This window comes from Atractosteus spatula, chromosome 8, assembly GCF_055471065.1.
Source record: "Atractosteus spatula isolate fAtrSpa1 chromosome 8, fAtrSpa1.hap1, whole genome shotgun sequence".
In the NCBI taxonomy this organism is placed as follows: domain Eukaryota; kingdom Metazoa; phylum Chordata; class Actinopteri; order Semionotiformes; family Lepisosteidae; genus Atractosteus; species Atractosteus spatula.
The window spans coordinates 60013944-60031686 of record NC_142713.1 but is presented as its reverse complement, the minus strand read 5'-3'; the positions used below and the strand labels follow the sequence as shown (position 1 = coordinate 60031686).

Below are 17743 nucleotides of genomic sequence, written 5' to 3'. Positions count from 1 at the left end.
CGAGTTGTTGTTGTTATTATTATTATTATTATTACTACCAGGTGTTAAGTATAGCAGGTTTAAGCATAATAAGTGGACGTGGTCCTGGGCACCTAGACAAAAACCTGAGTTGCAACAGCTTTTGTGACACTATTTCATAAAAATACCAGCAGAAACCTTTTTCTTAGGAGACTCAGCTTTTTAAGACAAATACAAATTTCAGCCGTGGAGCCTTCTTCAGGTCACCATTTTAACACTTGTCTATCAATCATTTAGTGTTTTAGTGCTTTAACATACTATAACATACAGTCTCACTTGTTGGTCTGGCAACACCAACTCTGTTAAATGTGATAGGCTGGAACAATAGTGAAATTAAGCAGCAGAATCACTCAGGTTGGCCTCAGTGCCCTCCACAACAAGAGCTGTAAAGAAGGGCGAGAGCATTGCAGAGTGTGTGTCACACCTCCTCCATTGTGAATTTAGACCACCCCCATCCGAGAGACACCGTCTGTAACTAACAGAACCAGGAAGTACTCCACTCCCATCTCACGCTCAAATAAGGTCAAATACCGCTCTCGCCTGCCGAAACACTGCTGTGCTGAGCTCTTTGTGGGGGATGTTTGCTTCTGTCGTAGTGTTGTGTTGGACTCTGCCAGAAAACAAATTTCCCCCAGGGGATGATACCGCTTGCATTGAATTGAAGCAGCACTGCTTTGTGCCTGCTGGCTGTTTGTCTGGTTTTCTGCCCTGTTTAAAGATCCTGTTATGACACCAGCTCCTGGAGCCTCAGTTACTTCTCCATTTGTGGTGAGCCGGGGTTCTGTGATTCTAATACCTTCACAGTTGCCTGGTAATGTCGTATTTTCTAACACCATCTATCTTACACTCCCAGCAATTAGGTATCAGTCCTTAACTACCTGATTATTGCTCTTGCTCTTCCCTTTGGGTCTCTCTCGAGCTTTGTTTCCCAGGTCACTCCCTTTAGAAATGTCATTTGTTTCTTTCCCTTCTTCCTCAGCTGTCTTTCTGGCTCCGGGACTTCTCTGTGGTTGTTTGTGCCAAGATGACTGGTGCTCATCCCACTCCAAAAATAAGGTCACGTCTAGAGAGGTGACCTTTGCCATGGAACGGTCAGGACGCCATTTATGATAAGAACAATAGTTCGTGATATAGCTGATCACCGAATCACACTGTAACTCAAATTCCTGACCTGAATGGCCGAGACCAATATTCCCTCTAAGCTGTGAGCGTGTGCGCGCGCACACAGGTGATGAAATTGGCACACATAGGAAATTGAACTGCGCACAAAAAATTAAATTCCCAAAAAGCATGATCATAATAAAACACACACAGTCGTCAATTGAAAAATGCTAAATTGACCATGAAACGAGAGGCCCTGACTTGGCTGTGTGCATTATTATCGCTACTCGATCATTGATATCTCTGCTCTCGTAGTCGTACCTCCCTGCTCCTGCTCGCTCCACACTCAGTCTCCATGACTGGGCTCGTTGAATCGCTGTCCCGGTCTTTTGGATCTCTATGCTTCTCCAAGAATGACTATATTTACAAAAAAGTAATTTCAGGTTTACAGTTTTTACACCCACTCAATTTGGTGCACACAAGTTTTTGTCGTGGGGGGAAAACTTTGCACAATTTGAAATTCTTGCGCACACAGGCCGTTAGAAACTCGAGGGCTGAGACACCGCTGTTGTGCGCTTGAGCACAGGTCCTGCTGGAGCGTCCACCTGTTTCCTCAGCGCTGCGTCCAGTGCAGGTTGCGGGGGGGAACACGCAGACTCCACACAGAAAGCACCCCAGGAGCTGAACCCAGAGCCCTAGTGCTGCGAGGCAATGATACTGAACACTGCATCACCGAACCGCCCCTTAACAGCAGCAGTCTCACTGTCTAGCTGTATAAATAGGTCATGTCCTGTCATTTACAATGTCACGGCAAGCAACGAGCGCAAGGCAGGGTACACCCTGGATGGGACGCCAATCCATCGCAGGGCAAGTGCAAGCCAGTCATACAGGGGGAGAGTTTGGAGGCCACGGTAAAGGCAGAGGAAATTTGGCCCAGACACCGGGATAACTCCCTACTCTTCTCGAGAAATGCCGGGGATCTTTAATGACCACTGAGAGTCAGGACCTCGGTTTAACGTCTCATCCGAAAGACGGCACCCACTACGGTATAGTATCCCTGTCACTATACTGGGCCATTAGGACCCACGTGGACCGCAGGGTGAGCGCCCCCTACTGGCCCCACTAACACCTCTTCCAGCAGCAGCCTTAGTTTTTCCCAGGAGGTCTCCCATCCAGGTACTGACCAGGCTCACACCTGCTGAGCTCCAGTGGGCTGCCAGTTGAGAGCTGCAGGGTGAGAGGGCTGCAGGCGGTGTAAAAAGGTACAAAATTAATATGAATCGCTTGGTGTTGATGCATCAGGCATATAGTCGGTGTCCGAATTACAGAGACACGATACTACAGAAGTGGAGAGAAGACGGTGCAGCACAGCCCCCGGCCTGCCGGGACCAGGGCGCGCTCGCCCTCTGGCGGAGCGTGCTGCCGTGGGCGTGGACTCCGTGACACCGTCGTGGGAGCCCAGGTGCTGTCTCAGTCACTTAGCAAGCAGTTTTAAAGGACGCTGCTGTAAGTAACGCAACCTTCTCTTTATGCGGTGACTAAAAACATGAATCGTGATCACCTCTGGGGCCCTGCCGCAGTCTGTCCGCGATAATAAAATGTTCTTTCTCGTGTCGTAGGGCGGCGTCCGCTTGGATCTGTGGGAAGAAAGCAGGTAAGCGGCTGTGTTGCCTTTTCAGCACCTGTTTGCTATTGTTGTCAGTAATGGTGAGCGCATGACGCCGCAGTATGGATCGAGGTAGCGCGCACGGCATCATAGTCTGATCCTACAGGATCGTATAAGTTGCTTTGAGGCGGTCGCGGTGTAATTTTCTCAGCTTTTCCGTATTTTCCGAGACTGATTTCTGCAAAGGAACCTTTCAGGAAAGGTGACATCATCCGGGATCGAGCGGGCTGCTGTCCATTATTGAGGCGGCGTTTCGATTAAACGCCCCGCAGAGCTAAACGATTTTTTTTCCAAAAAGGTTTAAAACGTGTTATCTTCTGACTTCACCCTTCGATTCAGTCCGCTTTTCAATGCTCAGGCGGCGCAAATTCCGGGATCTCTGTTCGGTGATTTCGGAAGAACAATGTGATTGGTTACGTTTTAGTTTTATTCTATTTAAATAGACGTTATCATCATCTTGGATCACTGATCATTAAGGTTATCGTTTATTGTATGTTAAACGACAGGTACATGTTATATGAATAATACGCCTTATCCCTCCGGTGTGGATACTGTTGGTTTGAACTAGAAGTAAACAAGGCAGTGTCGAAAAGATCGACTGTCGTGGCTTCTGGTGGCCTGTCTGAGGACGGAGGGGAAGTTGTATTTCACTGTAAGGTGTCAGTCGGAGAGCATTCAGTGCCCGTTAGAATCCACGACGACACTGCCAAACGCGACAAAGCAAACGAACTGTAATGTTGCAAAACGTATCAACTTGCTTATTAAAAATGACGAATTCTGAAGGGGAAAGTGTACCAGTATCAAACAGCACGAGGAGAGATCACCCAGTTATGATTTCATCTGGAGGTCAGCAGCTATTTGTGTCCTAGAAATAATGCTGACCGCAGCAGCCAGCAATGTACACTTATGGTTGTGTACAGGTAGATAACATGGGGAAACTCATCAAAGGGAGCAGGAGCTGTGAAGAGCCCTCTTGGGGGACATGGCTACCGTTTACACGCATGACTTCATCGTTACATTTCACAAGCGATCTTTCAATCGTCAACATATCTGAAAGGGAGAATGTGAGAGCCCTTTCTGATCAATGCTGCAGCGGTAAGCCGTGCTTCGCGTCCACGTTCAGACCCGCTGGGGCGGGAGGGAACGAGGAACAGCAGCACGCCTCTGTAGCGGAGCCAGTTTGGACAGGGTGACGTCACCGCCCTCCCTGCCCGTGGCGGGGCCTCAGCTGGTTCCCTGCGGCGTTACGCCGGAGACCCGGGTTCGCACCCAGGTGTTGCGGGACGAGTCGGCGGGGTGGAGTGGCGCGGGTACGAGCCCGCCCTGTGGGCAGCATTTGCCGTGTTGAGGTTCTGGCCTCGCTGTGCAGTGTTTAATCTACAGCTGCAGCCCCGTGCGCATGCAGGGACCTCTGGTGTAGGCATGCACCCTGCCCAAGGGTCCGAGCAGGGAGCCCTGGCCACACTGCGGCCTTCCCGTGCGTGACCGTCCGGAGCCCCCCCTCCCTGCTGCGGCGCGTGTAGGTCCAGCCTCCAGCAGCTCTGCTCCTGCGGCACGGTGCTCCGGTGCCTTGTTTAGTTTTCGGGTGTGATCACTGACGCGCTGTTGTTGAAGAGCAGGATTCATTCTCCAGTAGTATCCAGGTTATTAATTCTTATTGTCGAGGCTGTTAATACACGGAAACCATTTCTGCTGCCCCGGCTTCGATAGCGCTGTTGTTCTGCTGGGGAGGACTGGGTCATTTGCTTAATGGAAATGTGGGATTTGCATGCCCTGGCCCTGGGATGTGTAATATTCTCAAAAGCCTAGCCCCTAAGTGTTGGCGTGCAATACTCCTGTTTACAAATTAAAGCAGTTTTTTCTGTCAAATAGCTGTTTACAGCTGTTTTTTTTTAAAGAATGTCTTAGTTCATTCATTGTTGCCATCAAAGAAATGCAAAATGGTATGAATCTGTTAAAATGATGACAACCGGCAACTGGAATTTCTTAAATGAAGAAAACCTTGTCCCATGTAGAATCACTGTGAGATGTATAACTTAGCTTGGTTCAGAAAACAATCTAAAAATTGTTTAAAATGTTACTGTACAGTAACAGTAATTGTTGATCATTTTGTTTAAAAAAAGTGAAATATTTTTAGCAGTATGTTTTTTCAGGATTACAAAACAGCTGCTCAAACCGGTATTGAGTGGCCTGTGCAGATATCCACAGGAAGTCACGCAAATTCTCACTTTCTTGTGTTTTGCAAGAGCAATACTGTGTCCTGATCATACCACAGTGTCACGGTGTTTATACTGTAGCTAAAACTAAGGTCTGAGTGGGGAGTTGTCCCAGCGCTCATTGGTAAAGGAACAAATAAATATGAATTCCTCTCTGAAAAGGAGGAGTCAGCTGCTTGAGGAAGGCTTGACAGCCAAAACGCTGTTTATTTACTCCTCCTCTTCCAGATTCACTGGTTCCTTCGCCGAAAACTGAACATCGTTCGGAAAGTCTGATTTCTGCTCCTGTCACACTGCAGGTTTGTGACCAGACACCCCCTTTCAGTCTGGAGGCGACTCGGGGCTCACCCAGTGCACCCCGAAAGAGCGCCAGGCAAGCAGTTGCCCCAGTGAGGGGAGGGATGGGGGGGGGGCAGGCTGATTTCCCCCCAAACAGAAACCGAAAATGCACAAACTGAAACAGCGCAGTGATCGCTGTGTGAAGACGTCCCATAGCGAAACTATGGAATGAACTCCAGTGCTGGCTGCTGGAGGGGTTTGCTTTGAGAAACAACAGTGAGCTGGGCAACAGGCTTCTGTGTGCTTTTTTTTTCTTTCAATGACAAAACCTGCTTTGCTTGCCAGTGCATGATGTCACCTCTGCTCTCTAAAGGAAGTTGGAGTTTTAAGGACCCAGAGATGAAGGCACGGCGTAGCACAGCAAGCAAATCTTAGCCAAGATCAAGTTTCTATTTACTTTATTAATTAATTTAGGATTCACATAAACAGGATTTCATGTCTCTTTGAAAGGACGTGTGTTCTGGGAAGCTGGGGTCAAGAATTGCAAAGTGAATATGTTTTCCTGTTTAGAGTATGAACTTGTGCTGGTCACCAGTTGTGAGCACTTCTCTGGTGGTGATCTCTGTGGCAAAGCCAGCCCCCTTGGGTTTTCAAGCGCGAAGTTAAAATGTAACCAGTGCTTGCCGCCTTTTCTGGGGAGATCCGTTGCCTTCATTTGAATGTCTGTCTTGTCCTTCTGCCTGGTTTTGTTTTCCAGAGGGATCATCTTCACCTTTTCCAGAGTAATTAGTCGGTGCCGGTGCTGGCCTTTCACAGTCAGGTAGCCTCATATTGTCCCTTCTGCTTTCATCTGCTACAGTGAATGTCTGGCGTGAGGCCTGTGTTCAGTAGCAGACTGGGAACATTCTGAATTAATTTGAATTACCGGGAATGTGAAGATCACACTTTTTTGGGGGGGGAGGTGTTTAATGTTCTGTATTACAGTGTTCACTCATCTGCTACTGGGGGTGTGGAAATGGCAACATTTATATATACATTCACCCTACCTTTCCTTCTTACTGGCCACTTCATAAAACAGGTTGCTTTTTAGAGAAATCGAGACGCAGGGTTTTTGTTCGACTTGGATGCACCATGAGCGGCGAAGCAGGAGAATCCTGTAAAAGCAATTCCTCCCAGCTCCACCCCAGCGAAGCAGAAGAAAGAGTTCTCTCAGATATGGAAATAAGGTACAGAAAAATGAGAGCTTTTTTTTTTGTCCAGGGCTGTTCGATATGATTCGATGAGCTTTTAAATGGCATAAGTTCCTTTTACAAAGATTACTAAGATTTTCTGCACCCGATGTGAATCTGTGTGTGATCACTTCATGACACTCGGTGATGAAGACTAAGCCGACTGCACATGAGATGCCTCTACCCGTTTGTCCCATGAGCTCATTAAGAAAACTGCAGGGCTTGGCTTCTGTGAAGGGGTACAGCCAGTCCTTATTCACAGACAGAGCACCTCGCAGTTTCTGTCCAGACACTGATGTCTTGTGGTACAGCCTGGACTTAAACTGGCAACCTCCAGCCTATGGGTCACCTCTTACCCTCTCTGATCGGTGACTTGCAGGATGAGGTGGTCAAGAGCCAACCACAGAGGTTTCTTTTGGAGAATAATTCTGGTCTTCTCTTTTCACAGAGCTGCTCAGCACATTGGGCGACAGCTAGCAGTTATCGGCGATGAGCTCAATCAGCGTTACAGTGGGCACTTCCTGAGTATTCTGTTGCACCCCCCGCCCACAGCCGTGCGTGTTGGACGGCCTTCGAGGTGTGTAAGCTCCGAGTTTCAAAGAAATGGTTTGTAGGTATACATCAAAAAGAAAAACTCAGACCGGCGATCCGTGCCTTTGAGATCAGAACCCTCATAGTTGGAGTCTTCTCCAGTTTGATTCTGTTCCTGGGAGCCCACCTGTATGGAATTTACACCTGTTAATTCAGAATCCGTCCCGGAACCTTTGCACTCTGGACCCATGAGGAAAGGGTGGCTTTGCCTCTTTGCCTATGCTCATAGAATAGAAGATGGATTTGCATGGATGCAATCGGAAAATATCCGAGATGTTCTGAAATTTCACTGTAAGCAGTCCAGTTTCACAGTGCTTACAAAGCTAGGAATGCAAGAGAAACCTCGTCTCTGTTGTTCCACCCACGACGGATATCGGAGACAAATAGGATGGATGGAAGGAGAAGTCAGAATGAAGGTTTACATTGGGAGCAAACACAAAGGGGGAACCGAAGAGAGAAATGAAACTAGTGATCAGGTAATTAAAGCAGTAGTGGGAACTGGAACTGCCGAAACATGGCTAGCAGGGCATGGTGGGGAGGAGTGTGACACTAGCAGATACACACTGTTCTGGAGGGCTGTATGTTTACAAACTTTTTTGTGTTTATAGTTTCTGTTTGCTACCTGCATGAAAAACGCTCTCTACTGGTGCTGAGCTGTTGGTGCATTAGTATACTTGGCAAGAGTGCTCTTAAAGCAAATCATGTTGCAACAAACCTACTGCTCTCCGTCTACAGATAAAACAAAAGGTTGTGTCAGGACACTGCTCTGAAGCAGTGCCTGACCCTGCATCTCTTTCCATTCTGCTTTTTCCCCCCAAATACTGCTTCCTCTCTCCTGGACTGGACTGGAGAGGCATCCTGCAAGCACGGAGTTTCTTCCGATCTCTCCTTCAGTGAGCAGAAATGGTGCAAAGCATCAAAAATGATTTTAAAAGTGCTTGTAGTCATAAGTTGCACAACTCGAACAGATATTCTTACTGGAGTGTGAGCCAGGACTTCACCCTGGACAGGACACCACTCTATTACAGCTTGCACATGATTGTGTTGCTGATGAGCATGTCCTTGAGAAGCTGCAGGAAACTGAAGCACCAGGACCAGAAATCCACACAATTAGGCCTCCCAGGCCAGAATCAAACGCAGGGCCCAAGAGTAGTTACAGCCTGTGAATAAATCTCTACTGTTCAGTCATTGTGTCATCTACAATGGAACACATCTCACCCTGCTACAAATTTTTTATGCTTTTGAGGTTGCAAATGTATCTTTCAGTTGTGTTTATAGAATAAATCAAGACCTTTTATTGGTCTTGACCAATTGCAATTATTAAAATTGATTCATTTTAGAAGATCGTCTTTTGGCTTCCCTGTGGGCGCAAGATCCGTGTTCGGAATGATCAAAAGGTGCCTGGTTTCGGGAGCAGAGGCTCCAGCAGCCCAGAGACGCAGCCGATGGAGGAGCTGGGTGAGAGTGCTGGTCATCTTGACCCACACGTACATTCAAAAGGCACAGCAGTGACGTTTAATCTCGGGGCACTTGGTCCCGATGTCGTTTCAAAACGATGTCGTCGTCGTCGTGCAAAGCGATGGCTTTTACTACCGTGCCAAGAGAAGGGAGAAGGAGAAACAAAAAAACAAAACAAGTGATCCGGTAATTAAGTGCTCTTGCCTAGAGGCTAGTATCGGAAAAACAAATTACAGGAGATGCAGGATACAACAGGAACTGGGATTGCAGAAACCTGGTTAACCGCGCACGAGGGAGAGGAGTGGAGCAGCAGTGGACAGAGCTCTCTCTGTCCCGGAGAGAGCGGACGGGCGGGAGGGGGGTGTGTGAAGTGAGGGAGCATGCTTGGCTCCCCAGAGTGACCACTCGTTTGTTCATGCTTCTTTCGTTTTGGGTCTCAGGTCTGCCACCTCCACCCCAGCCACGCCTGCAGCAGCTGGGCCGCGGGGGTGCTCGCTGTGATCCTGTTGGCTGCGGCTGTCTGCATTGAGCTCTAAGAGGCCGGGGCGGGGAGAACACTTGCACTGAAGAGTCACAAGCAGGTCTGTGACTGACACACTTTGGAATAGCATTAGCGGCAAGGAGGTTAATGCTTTTATTTAAATTTTACCTTATTCCTTTATTTTCCTTTTTGTGTATTAAAATTCCAAGTGCTGGGCCACTGTGTTTTTCTAAATCTTTGCAAGAAAATGAGTTTTCTGAAAGGCTGCTACTGGTTAACAGTCTACATAATTATAATTCTGGTTCACTGGCTGAAAGATTTTTTTTTTTAGATATATTTGTATCTTTGTGTGACCTTTATGTATTTTATGGTGTCTGTAGTAAAATTAAAAGGAATGCAGGACTTCCTTCTGTAAAGCAAAACTAAATTTTATAACTTTAATAAAAAAAAACACATTGTAATGTCTGCTTTTGGAATTTCTGGATATTTTTGTTTATACTTCCTGCACCAAACCATTTCATTTTCTTAGCATCTTCTAGTTGTGCAGCTTTCCATTAGAAAATTACTCAAGTTAAAAATAAAATGGGACATTTCTCTGGATCTCTGGTAAAAGCTATTTTCTTAGTTTTAATTAAAGAATAGTTTCATTTCTCTTTAAAAAATAACACTATAGTCACTGAAAGGGCTAAGCAGGCTTCTTTCCTACATGAAGCGCGAGTCTGTTTACTTTAGACCATGCGTTTGCTTGACCCTTTGTGTGCGGATAGGTGGAACACATCTGTCACTTCCTCCTGGACAGAGTTCAAGCTGTTCTGGGGTGAGAAACGCAAGAGAGTTTGCAGAGTCTGTTTATGGATGGGAGCCCTGAATGTCCATGCGAGGTGCAAATGTCAGATAATTAAAAGTATATTGCTGAGTCTCAAGACAGTTTTGTGTAGCATTAAATACCACTTGATGCACCATCATTATTTCAACAGTCACCTTCTAATAAAGCAGTGGTAAAGTTGGCCAAAGAACAGCATGCACACACACAGTATTTTTACCCAGCTCACTGAACTGCAACTCAATGGAATTAAGCAATTTAACCCCGAACAAAGGGGAAGGAATTTGTAAAGAATGCATATCAAAGAAAAAAACCCCAATGCATTCCAAGCAACATGGAGCTTTTATATACAAGAAATTAACACTATTATTAATTCATTTAACAATGATCATAAAACTTAACATGGTAAAATTTAATTAAATGACACCCATCGGGGACCTACGCTTGTAGATCATTTTCAAGAGGATTGGAGGATTTACAAAAACAAAAACAAAAACGGATCCAGGTAAAGAAAAGGAGCTCTCCCAGTGTGGGGCGGGAACGTCACATCACGACATCGATGTGCCTGTAACCCTGCCAGGCTTTCAGATTGCACCTCTGCAGCGCCGATCCCAGCTGCCTTCCCGGGCCCACTTCGTACGTCTCGGGGAACTCGGCGCCCTGCTTCCTCTCGTAGATGGCGTGCACCGTCTGCTCCCACTTGACCGGGGACACCAGCTGCCTCAGCAGCAGGCGCTGGATGTGCTGGCTGTGCATGTACTTCTTGGCATCGACGTTGGAGTACACGGATATCTCCGGCTTCCTTATTTCCACTTTCTTCAAGACTTCCTTCAGGGGCTCGACAGCCGGCTCCATCAGCGCGGTGTGAAACGCGCCGCTTACGGGCAACAGTTTTGTGCGGAGGAAGCTGAACTTCCTCGAATTCTTCTGCAAGAATTCCAGTGCCTGGAAAGAAGAAAAAGTTGTCTCTAAAACAAAAAAAGTTTAAATCTTTGGCTGGATGTTCAAAAGAGCCTGCCAAACAAACAACAGGTCAATAACCGCTGTGGCTGGCCTGATAGTGCTCTCACAAACGTGAAACGTTCCAGACAGGGAAATTCCTCACATCTTTTGCAAAGGAACTTCCTTCCACATTTAAGAAGTTCAGGGTTGTATGGGTCGATGCAAGGAATCAACAAGTAACATATGTAGTATTGTTTTGCACATACAGTGGTGCTAGAACATTTGTGAACCCTTTAGAATTTTCTCAATTTCTGCATAAATTTGACATAAAATGTGATCGGATCTTCATTTAAGTCATAACAGCAGATAAAGAGAACCCAATAAAACAAACAACACACAAAAGGATATACTTTTTCATTCATTTATTGATCGAACTGATCCAACATTAAATGCCTTTGTCGGAAAAAGTATGTGAACCTCTAGGATTATCAGTTCAGTTAAAGGGATAATTGGATAATTGTGCGGGACGGATCAACAGTTACTGTAAACTTTTGGTTGAAGTCACCAGTTACTGAAAGCATAGGTTCGCGTACTTTTTCCGACAAAGACATTTAATGTTTGATCATTTTGATCAATAAATGAATGAAAAAGTATATCCTTTTGTGAGTTATATGTTTTATTGGGTTCCCTTTATCTATTTTTATGACTGATCACATTTTAGGTCAAATTTATGCAGAAATTCAGAAAATTCCAAAGGGTTCACAAACTTCCTAGCACCACTACATCTATAAAAGTTACCAAACTGTCCCATGTATTATACAGAAGAACATGTTCAGAGGTTGCCCAGGGGTCAGGAGAGGAACACGACATGCTGTGAAGCCATGAGAGGACAGTGAGGTACAGAGGGGAGTGCCTCAATCTCCCGACTCATAACCGGAAGGTTGTGGGTTCAAATCCCAGGTAAGAAACTGCTGTGGTTCAAATGAGTAAAGTGCCTCATGCTCATGCTGCTTCAGCAAATGCAAAGTTGCGTCAGTGGGTCATCACGGTAAATGTGGATTTATTTTTTCCTGACTGGTTGAATAAAACATAAAATGACGTGTGCATCAGTGATAAAGTTCAGGACTGTGCATATTAAATTCACAAGCTTTTTCCTGTCTTTTCACACAATCGGCTTGCAGAAGGAAACCATCTTCCACTTCTGGCTGAAACCTCAAGGCCATTTTACCTGCAATCTGCTTCATCATTGACCTTAAATAATAACATTACGAGCAAGTTGTCTTGCGCGGACGTTGAATCCCAATACATAACAGAATTTACTACATAATCACTTCTGACCTGAAGCTTTGTGGCAGACGCCTATGTGCAAGCTTTGTCAAAAAGCTGTACCTGGAGATGCCCTGCGATCACTCTGCCATCTGGGAAGAGGTAGCTGGAAATGGAGCACACCGGGCTCTCTATCCCGAGACTCTCGCAGTGCTCCCGGGCCATCAGACAGGCGTAGCCGTATTTAGCCTGCGCCTTCCCAAGGACCGCCATCATTCCACTCGGGATCCTGTCCGATGCCTCCTGCATGGCCTCGGCGCGGACCTTTACTGCGTACAGAGCTGCAGCGAGGGAGAAAGGAATTGGCGATCCGGAAATAATGCGCAGTTATTAAAACCGAGTCAACACACAGCAATGTTTCCAGCTGATGAGTGGACCGAAATGGCCACTCAGCCGTTTGTTCAACAGAATACAACTGAGCTCAACCATGGAGTAACCCTAGCTGTTAAATCTTAAAGACTGCGAGGACAAAGTCTTTAACGTAAATGGTTTTTAAGAGGTCACCTCCACAGGTTAGGTTACGAGGAAGCATAGAGGGGAACATCTCACCTTAAAATAATAAAGGCAGACTTTTTTGCAGAATTGTGACTGAACTCCATTCTGTTCTTTGTAGCATTGAAATTATTTAAACAGCCTCATTTCTCCTCTGTTCATGCTATTTTTAACTACAGACAAATAATCCACATTCTAAATGTACTGTATACAAGTTAGTCATTATTTAACTAGGGCCTCTGTAACAACAGATTTGAAGGTTTTATCTCAGTATTGAAAATTCCTTGTTTCTAAACAATAACACAAATCTGTCCACAATGACTTACTTTATCTGTGCTGATAAGGTACTGACTTAAAGTAAGCTACCCTTCGACCAGCTGAGACCTGGCTTGTATTGTAACCTTCTTGACTATAGCAACCAATGCTGTGTCCATTATAACATCTCCAAAAACTACAAGACAGGGGCATTTCTCCTATAAATCGCAGACCTAAGAACATGCACACACAGCACAGGTCAAAAAAAGAGAGCGGCTGGTACTCTTGATGCAAAATGTGACTATACAACATCAGCGTTGCAGCAATGCCCAGCCAGAGCAGTCGCAGGTAGCCTTCTGGTAGAGTTCTGACCTACGTCTCTCAACAAACCCATATTCAAAGCACAAGCTTTGCATCAATGTAGCAGAAATCCAAAAAAACAGTGTAGTGCTGCAAGCTGTACTGCATTTATTGCTGCCGTTCTTTTACAGCTGCCACTTCTTTATTTCAAATCTACAAATGCTCGTAGAGTGTTTTCTTAAAACTGTTAGAAAAATCAACGTTCAGTAAAACGTTGTTCCAAAGAATGCCGAAGAAAAAGGATATTTTGACCAATCCAATCAAAGATCTAGGGATCGTGCTTATTGAAGTTACGTTAAGCGAGAAAAGGAATGTTTCCGCTCGTTTCACATCGCACTGCGAGTTGGACTCCCTGTGGTATTATGGAGTGTTTATTATTATTATTATTAGTGTTTAATAGCCTCAGGCTGTAGCTGTGTAGCTGGTTTTCCCGCACTGTGTATTAGCACTGTTTGGGAGCCCCTGAGGAAGAGGAAGCAAGCTGAGCCACATGCACTGCAACCAACCAGGAGCCGCGCTCGTCTGCTTCAGGGCTCTCGAGCCCACCGCGGTCCTGCCCGGGAGGGCTTCACGGCACGTCGTGGGTTACGACCCAGTGGCTGACCCTCCGCACCGCACACGGTGAGCTAAAACCCCCCCCCCCCCCATCGTCTCGTTGCTCTTACCTTCGGCGAAATCCAGCGCCCCTGCGAACACCAGGGCGGCGAACTCCCCCAGGCTGAATCCGGCGGCGGCGACGCATCTCTCGATGGCCTGGAAAACACGACAGCCCGACGGCTCAGCTCGGAGGCGCGTCTCCCGCACAGCGCACGGGGTGAGCTTCCACCTCCGACCTTCCCCCGCTGTAAAAACGACTGGTGCTATAATTTGAAAATCCCCCCCGTGCGTTTCCGACCACCGCATCGCCCTCAGATGAGATGTCAAAGCTGCACAGCCCACAGCTCTGTTCCAAACCGCGCAGAGCCGTCGGCCCAGGTGAACTGGCTAAACCCCACTCTGGTCTCCCTCGAGCTGCCCCTGAGCTCGGCTGGTGAAGCGGTCTCTCTCCTCCGCTGTGTAGTGAGGCTGCCGGTGCGGAATGCCTCACAATTTGATCACCCTACTGTGTACGGAGGGCTCTGCGGTCCCTCGGGATGGAGGGCGCTATATAAAACGCAAGGAATTATTAAAAACAAGTTCACTTTGCCGGCTTATAAGAAAAGCAGCATGGCTTGCCCTTTCTAAAATACACTTTCTGATGCAGTACCGTGGAGGAGTACAGCTCCTGGCGGAGTGGTGGCTCTGTGATTAAGGATCTGAGCCTGTGGCTGGAAGGTTGCCGGTTCAAATCCCGCAGCCGGCAGAGAAATCCTACTCCGTTGGGCCCCTGTCTGTGTGTCTCATGGAGAGCAAGCTGGGGCATGTGAAAAGACAAATTCCTAATGCATAAAACTGTATATGGCCAATAAAGTGATCCTGAGATCGTACCCCTGAGACAGGCGCTTCACTGAGAGTTCTGCAGTACGATGCCAGGCTGTGTAAACAGGTAAAAGCATCAGCCAGATTAATTAATTAAGCCTCGTGTCAATCTCAAGTGGAAATAAATATACAGCAAAACCTCTACAGCTGCCGTACAAACCCTTCACCGCTAGAAACAGCTGAAGATTATGGAAACTTCAGCATTAAGACTCCAAACTGTACACATGCTGAACACATCACTGAACTCGAGCAGAAGCGCGCACTGCCGCTCAGTGGAGGAAGTAAATGTACCGTTAACTGGGGACACTGACAGCAGGGTTTTCGTGGTTGAGCCTCTCCACGGCCGCCAGCGACGTGACGAAGACGGCGGGCTGGCAGTGCACGGTTTTCAGCAGCTCCTCCTCGGGGCCGTTCAGGCACAGGGACAGCAGGTCGTAGCCCAGGATCTTCTCGGCGGCGCCGAACATGTCCCGGACGTTTTGGTACTGGGTAAGTCCTCGGCCCATCCCCACGAAGTGGTTGCCCTGGCCGGGGAAGAGCAGCACCGAGCACTCGCTGGGCTTCCTCCTGGCTTTCCCGTCTCCCAGCTCGGCGCTGTCCAGCAGCTCAGCCGCGGACGGGGGCTGTCCGCCCTGTACGGGACCTGTAGGGCACTCGGACAGCGCTCGGAGAGACCCGAGACTCTCTCTCCCGGGCGTCGCTCTTGCCCGCAGAAACAGAGCCCTGCACCACCACCGCATGTCTGTGACAGACGCGTCTGCGGGCCTCCTGGGTCGCCAAAACGAGGAGGGCAGCCTTCAGTGTCGCCTCCCTGTCCAGAAAGAGATTTTATACAAGTTTTAAAACAGGCTCCGCCACCTGATGAATAATTAACCGCGATTCACATCCCAAGGATACGTTTGTAAAAGATTATTTTTTTAAAAAGATTTGTGGAACGTTCTGAAACCTTCAAGGGATAATTGATCATCTTCATTCCCCCAGAGCAGTAATGCATTTACTTACTTACTAAGTATTCATGTGGTTGCACAGCGTAAAATCTCCCTTTACCTCAGGTAGGTTTTACCCACGAGAGTCACCAAGGGCGCCGCCATGTTGTTTTGCTCACGCATGCCCAGCAGTGACGTAGATGCCGCGCCTCTTCACTCCTTCCTCCGGGTACCGACTACGAAAAACAACATTGATTTCTGGGACTTCAAGTTCTTTTAAAATAAAAGACCCAGAAAAAATATACTGAGATTGTATAAAGATGGTAAAATTACTGTAATGTCTGAAACGACACGAATATTCTGAAGCTATTAACTTTTACAAAAAAAATTCTATACTGTATGAAATGCAATATGTAATTATAAACAATTACTCTTATGAATATCTGAAAAAATATAATTATAATGATAATTTCTCGACTTTATTACTACATTTCCTTCCACATGTATCAATTTCATCTGTAGCAGCAGAGAAATTTCATCACAGCAGTCCAGTGGTATTCACAGATAAGCGCTTAGTCAGAGACCTGGGACAGTTTGACAATGATTAATTAACACAACAGGAGGTTTGTTTAATCACGTAACTAAGAACACATTCGGGGAAAAAGATAAAAAAAACTCCTTCTGCCTTCGAGGATGAATGTTCCCTTGATTGAACATATTCAATTCAAAGGAACAAGTGATAGGTTTATTCCATGCTGAAAAAAAAGAAGAAAGAAAACAACGTTTCGGCCGTGGAGCCTTCTTCAGGTGTGTAATTTGAACCACACCTGAAGAAGGCTCCACGGCCGAAACGTTGTGTTTTCTCTCTTCTCTTTCTCAGCATGGAATAAACCTATTACTTGTTCCTTTGCAGCCTACACATGCTGACGCAGCTCCCCACCTGAACTACATATGCAATTCAATTCAAGATTTATTGTCCCCTAGGGGAAATTTGTTTTACGGCACAGTCAAACACAACACAATGACAATACACATCATCAAAAGGGAAGAGAGTACAGCAGTGTTACAGGAGAAAGAGACAAGAGACAAGGTAGTTACTTTACATTGTTTAAGAATGTATCACTAGGCTAATTCATCGATAACCTGTTGATTTTCCTCATTTTTAAAAAACATCTGATTCGGGGCTCACTGGTAGGACTGTGTTCTCCAGGACCAGGGTGGAGAGCCCTGCTCTAGGGTAGCGATGGGCTGGAATCACCCCAGAGGACACAGGACTCAAGGCAGGATTGTAGTTTGTGTGGCAGTAGTAATAAACACTGGGTAACCAAGAGTCCCAGACACATACTTTGCTGTTTTCATGGGGACACAGAGCTCAGTAGGACAAGGCAGAAAGAGGTGAAAAGTGAGAAAGCTAAGGACAGGGGAAAAAAACAATATCATGGTTGTGGGTGATATCAGAGTGGCATGGCAGGACATATCTCTCAGGAAGGTAAAGCTAATACTGTACCTGTGTTAAATTGGAAATTATTTAAATTTGTCTGATATGAACCCACAAACATCTCTGCTAGTAGGGCTGATCTCCTAGTATCAGGAGAGCTCATTCAAATGAACACTGCAGAGCTGTGCTGGCAGCTTTAGGGGAATTAGTGTGAGGAAAAGCGCGGGTCTAGGTATGGTGTGTGGAAGGGGTTTGCAATCTCGTGCAATATTTTTAGTTTGCTTTTTCAAATGTCCTTAAATTTACAAATCATCCCCTCTCTGTGGAAGAACTCGACTATGATACTATGACACAAACTGCCAAGCTGAAGATCTGAAGTGAGCTACAGGCCCTAACCCACAGATCTCCCCCACTGAAGAGTCTGGAGAGAATCGTGACGCAACGCATCACAAAGGGCACACAGGACCTACTGCAGTTCGCACACAGGGAAAGAAGGGGGGTCGGCAATGCTGTCCCCACAACATTAAATCTGGTACATCAGCATCTTGACCAAGCAAAGCCATTCGTAAGGATCTTATTTGTTCATTTTCCTCTGATTCTGATACAATACAATCACCATTGCTTGCACAGAAACCCTCACATACTGTAACTCCAGTTCAAACAGTAACTTGATCATATGGATCC

The 17743-nt window shown here is 46.5% G+C and overlaps 2 protein-coding genes across 9 annotated transcripts; one reads left to right on the top strand and one right to left on the bottom strand.

Moving 5' to 3' along the window:
* The first annotated feature begins 2446 nt into the window (after positions 1-2446).
* Positions 2447-9504, top strand: bik (BCL2 interacting killer). 7 transcript variants are annotated; one of them, XM_088923176.1, is made up of 7 exons: positions 2447-2625; positions 2739-2773; positions 6038-6100; positions 6359-6506; positions 6958-7086; positions 8441-8558; positions 8999-9504. In XM_088923176.1, the coding sequence occupies exons 4-7, from the start codon at positions 6412-6414 to the stop codon at positions 9092-9094; spliced, it is 438 nt and encodes a 145-aa protein (XP_088779302.1). In that variant the 5' UTR covers positions 2447-2625; positions 2739-2773; positions 6038-6100; positions 6359-6411; the 3' UTR covers positions 9095-9504. The 7 variants fall into 7 exon arrangements, with proteins under 7 accessions (XP_088779302.1, XP_088779304.1, XP_088779305.1 ...); XM_088923178.1 differs by having other exon boundaries at positions 2498-2625; positions 6371-6506; XM_088923179.1 differs by having other exon boundaries at positions 2498-2625; positions 2739-5300.
* Positions 9505-10186: 682 nt separating this feature from the next.
* Positions 10187-15805, bottom strand: mcat (malonyl CoA:ACP acyltransferase (mitochondrial)). Of its 2 annotated transcripts, none has more exons than XM_088923173.1 (5): positions 15698-15805; positions 15007-15506; positions 13903-13990; positions 12194-12411; positions 10187-10807 (listed from the first exon to the last, which is right to left on the bottom strand). In XM_088923173.1, the coding sequence occupies exons 2-5, from the start codon at positions 15433-15435 to the stop codon at positions 10406-10408; spliced, it is 1137 nt and encodes a 378-aa protein (XP_088779299.1). In that variant the 5' UTR covers positions 15436-15506; positions 15698-15805; the 3' UTR covers positions 10187-10405. The 2 variants fall into 2 exon arrangements, with proteins under 2 accessions (XP_088779299.1, XP_088779298.1); XM_088923172.1 differs by having other exon boundaries at positions 15702-15800.
* Positions 15806-17743: the final 1938 nt, after the last annotated feature.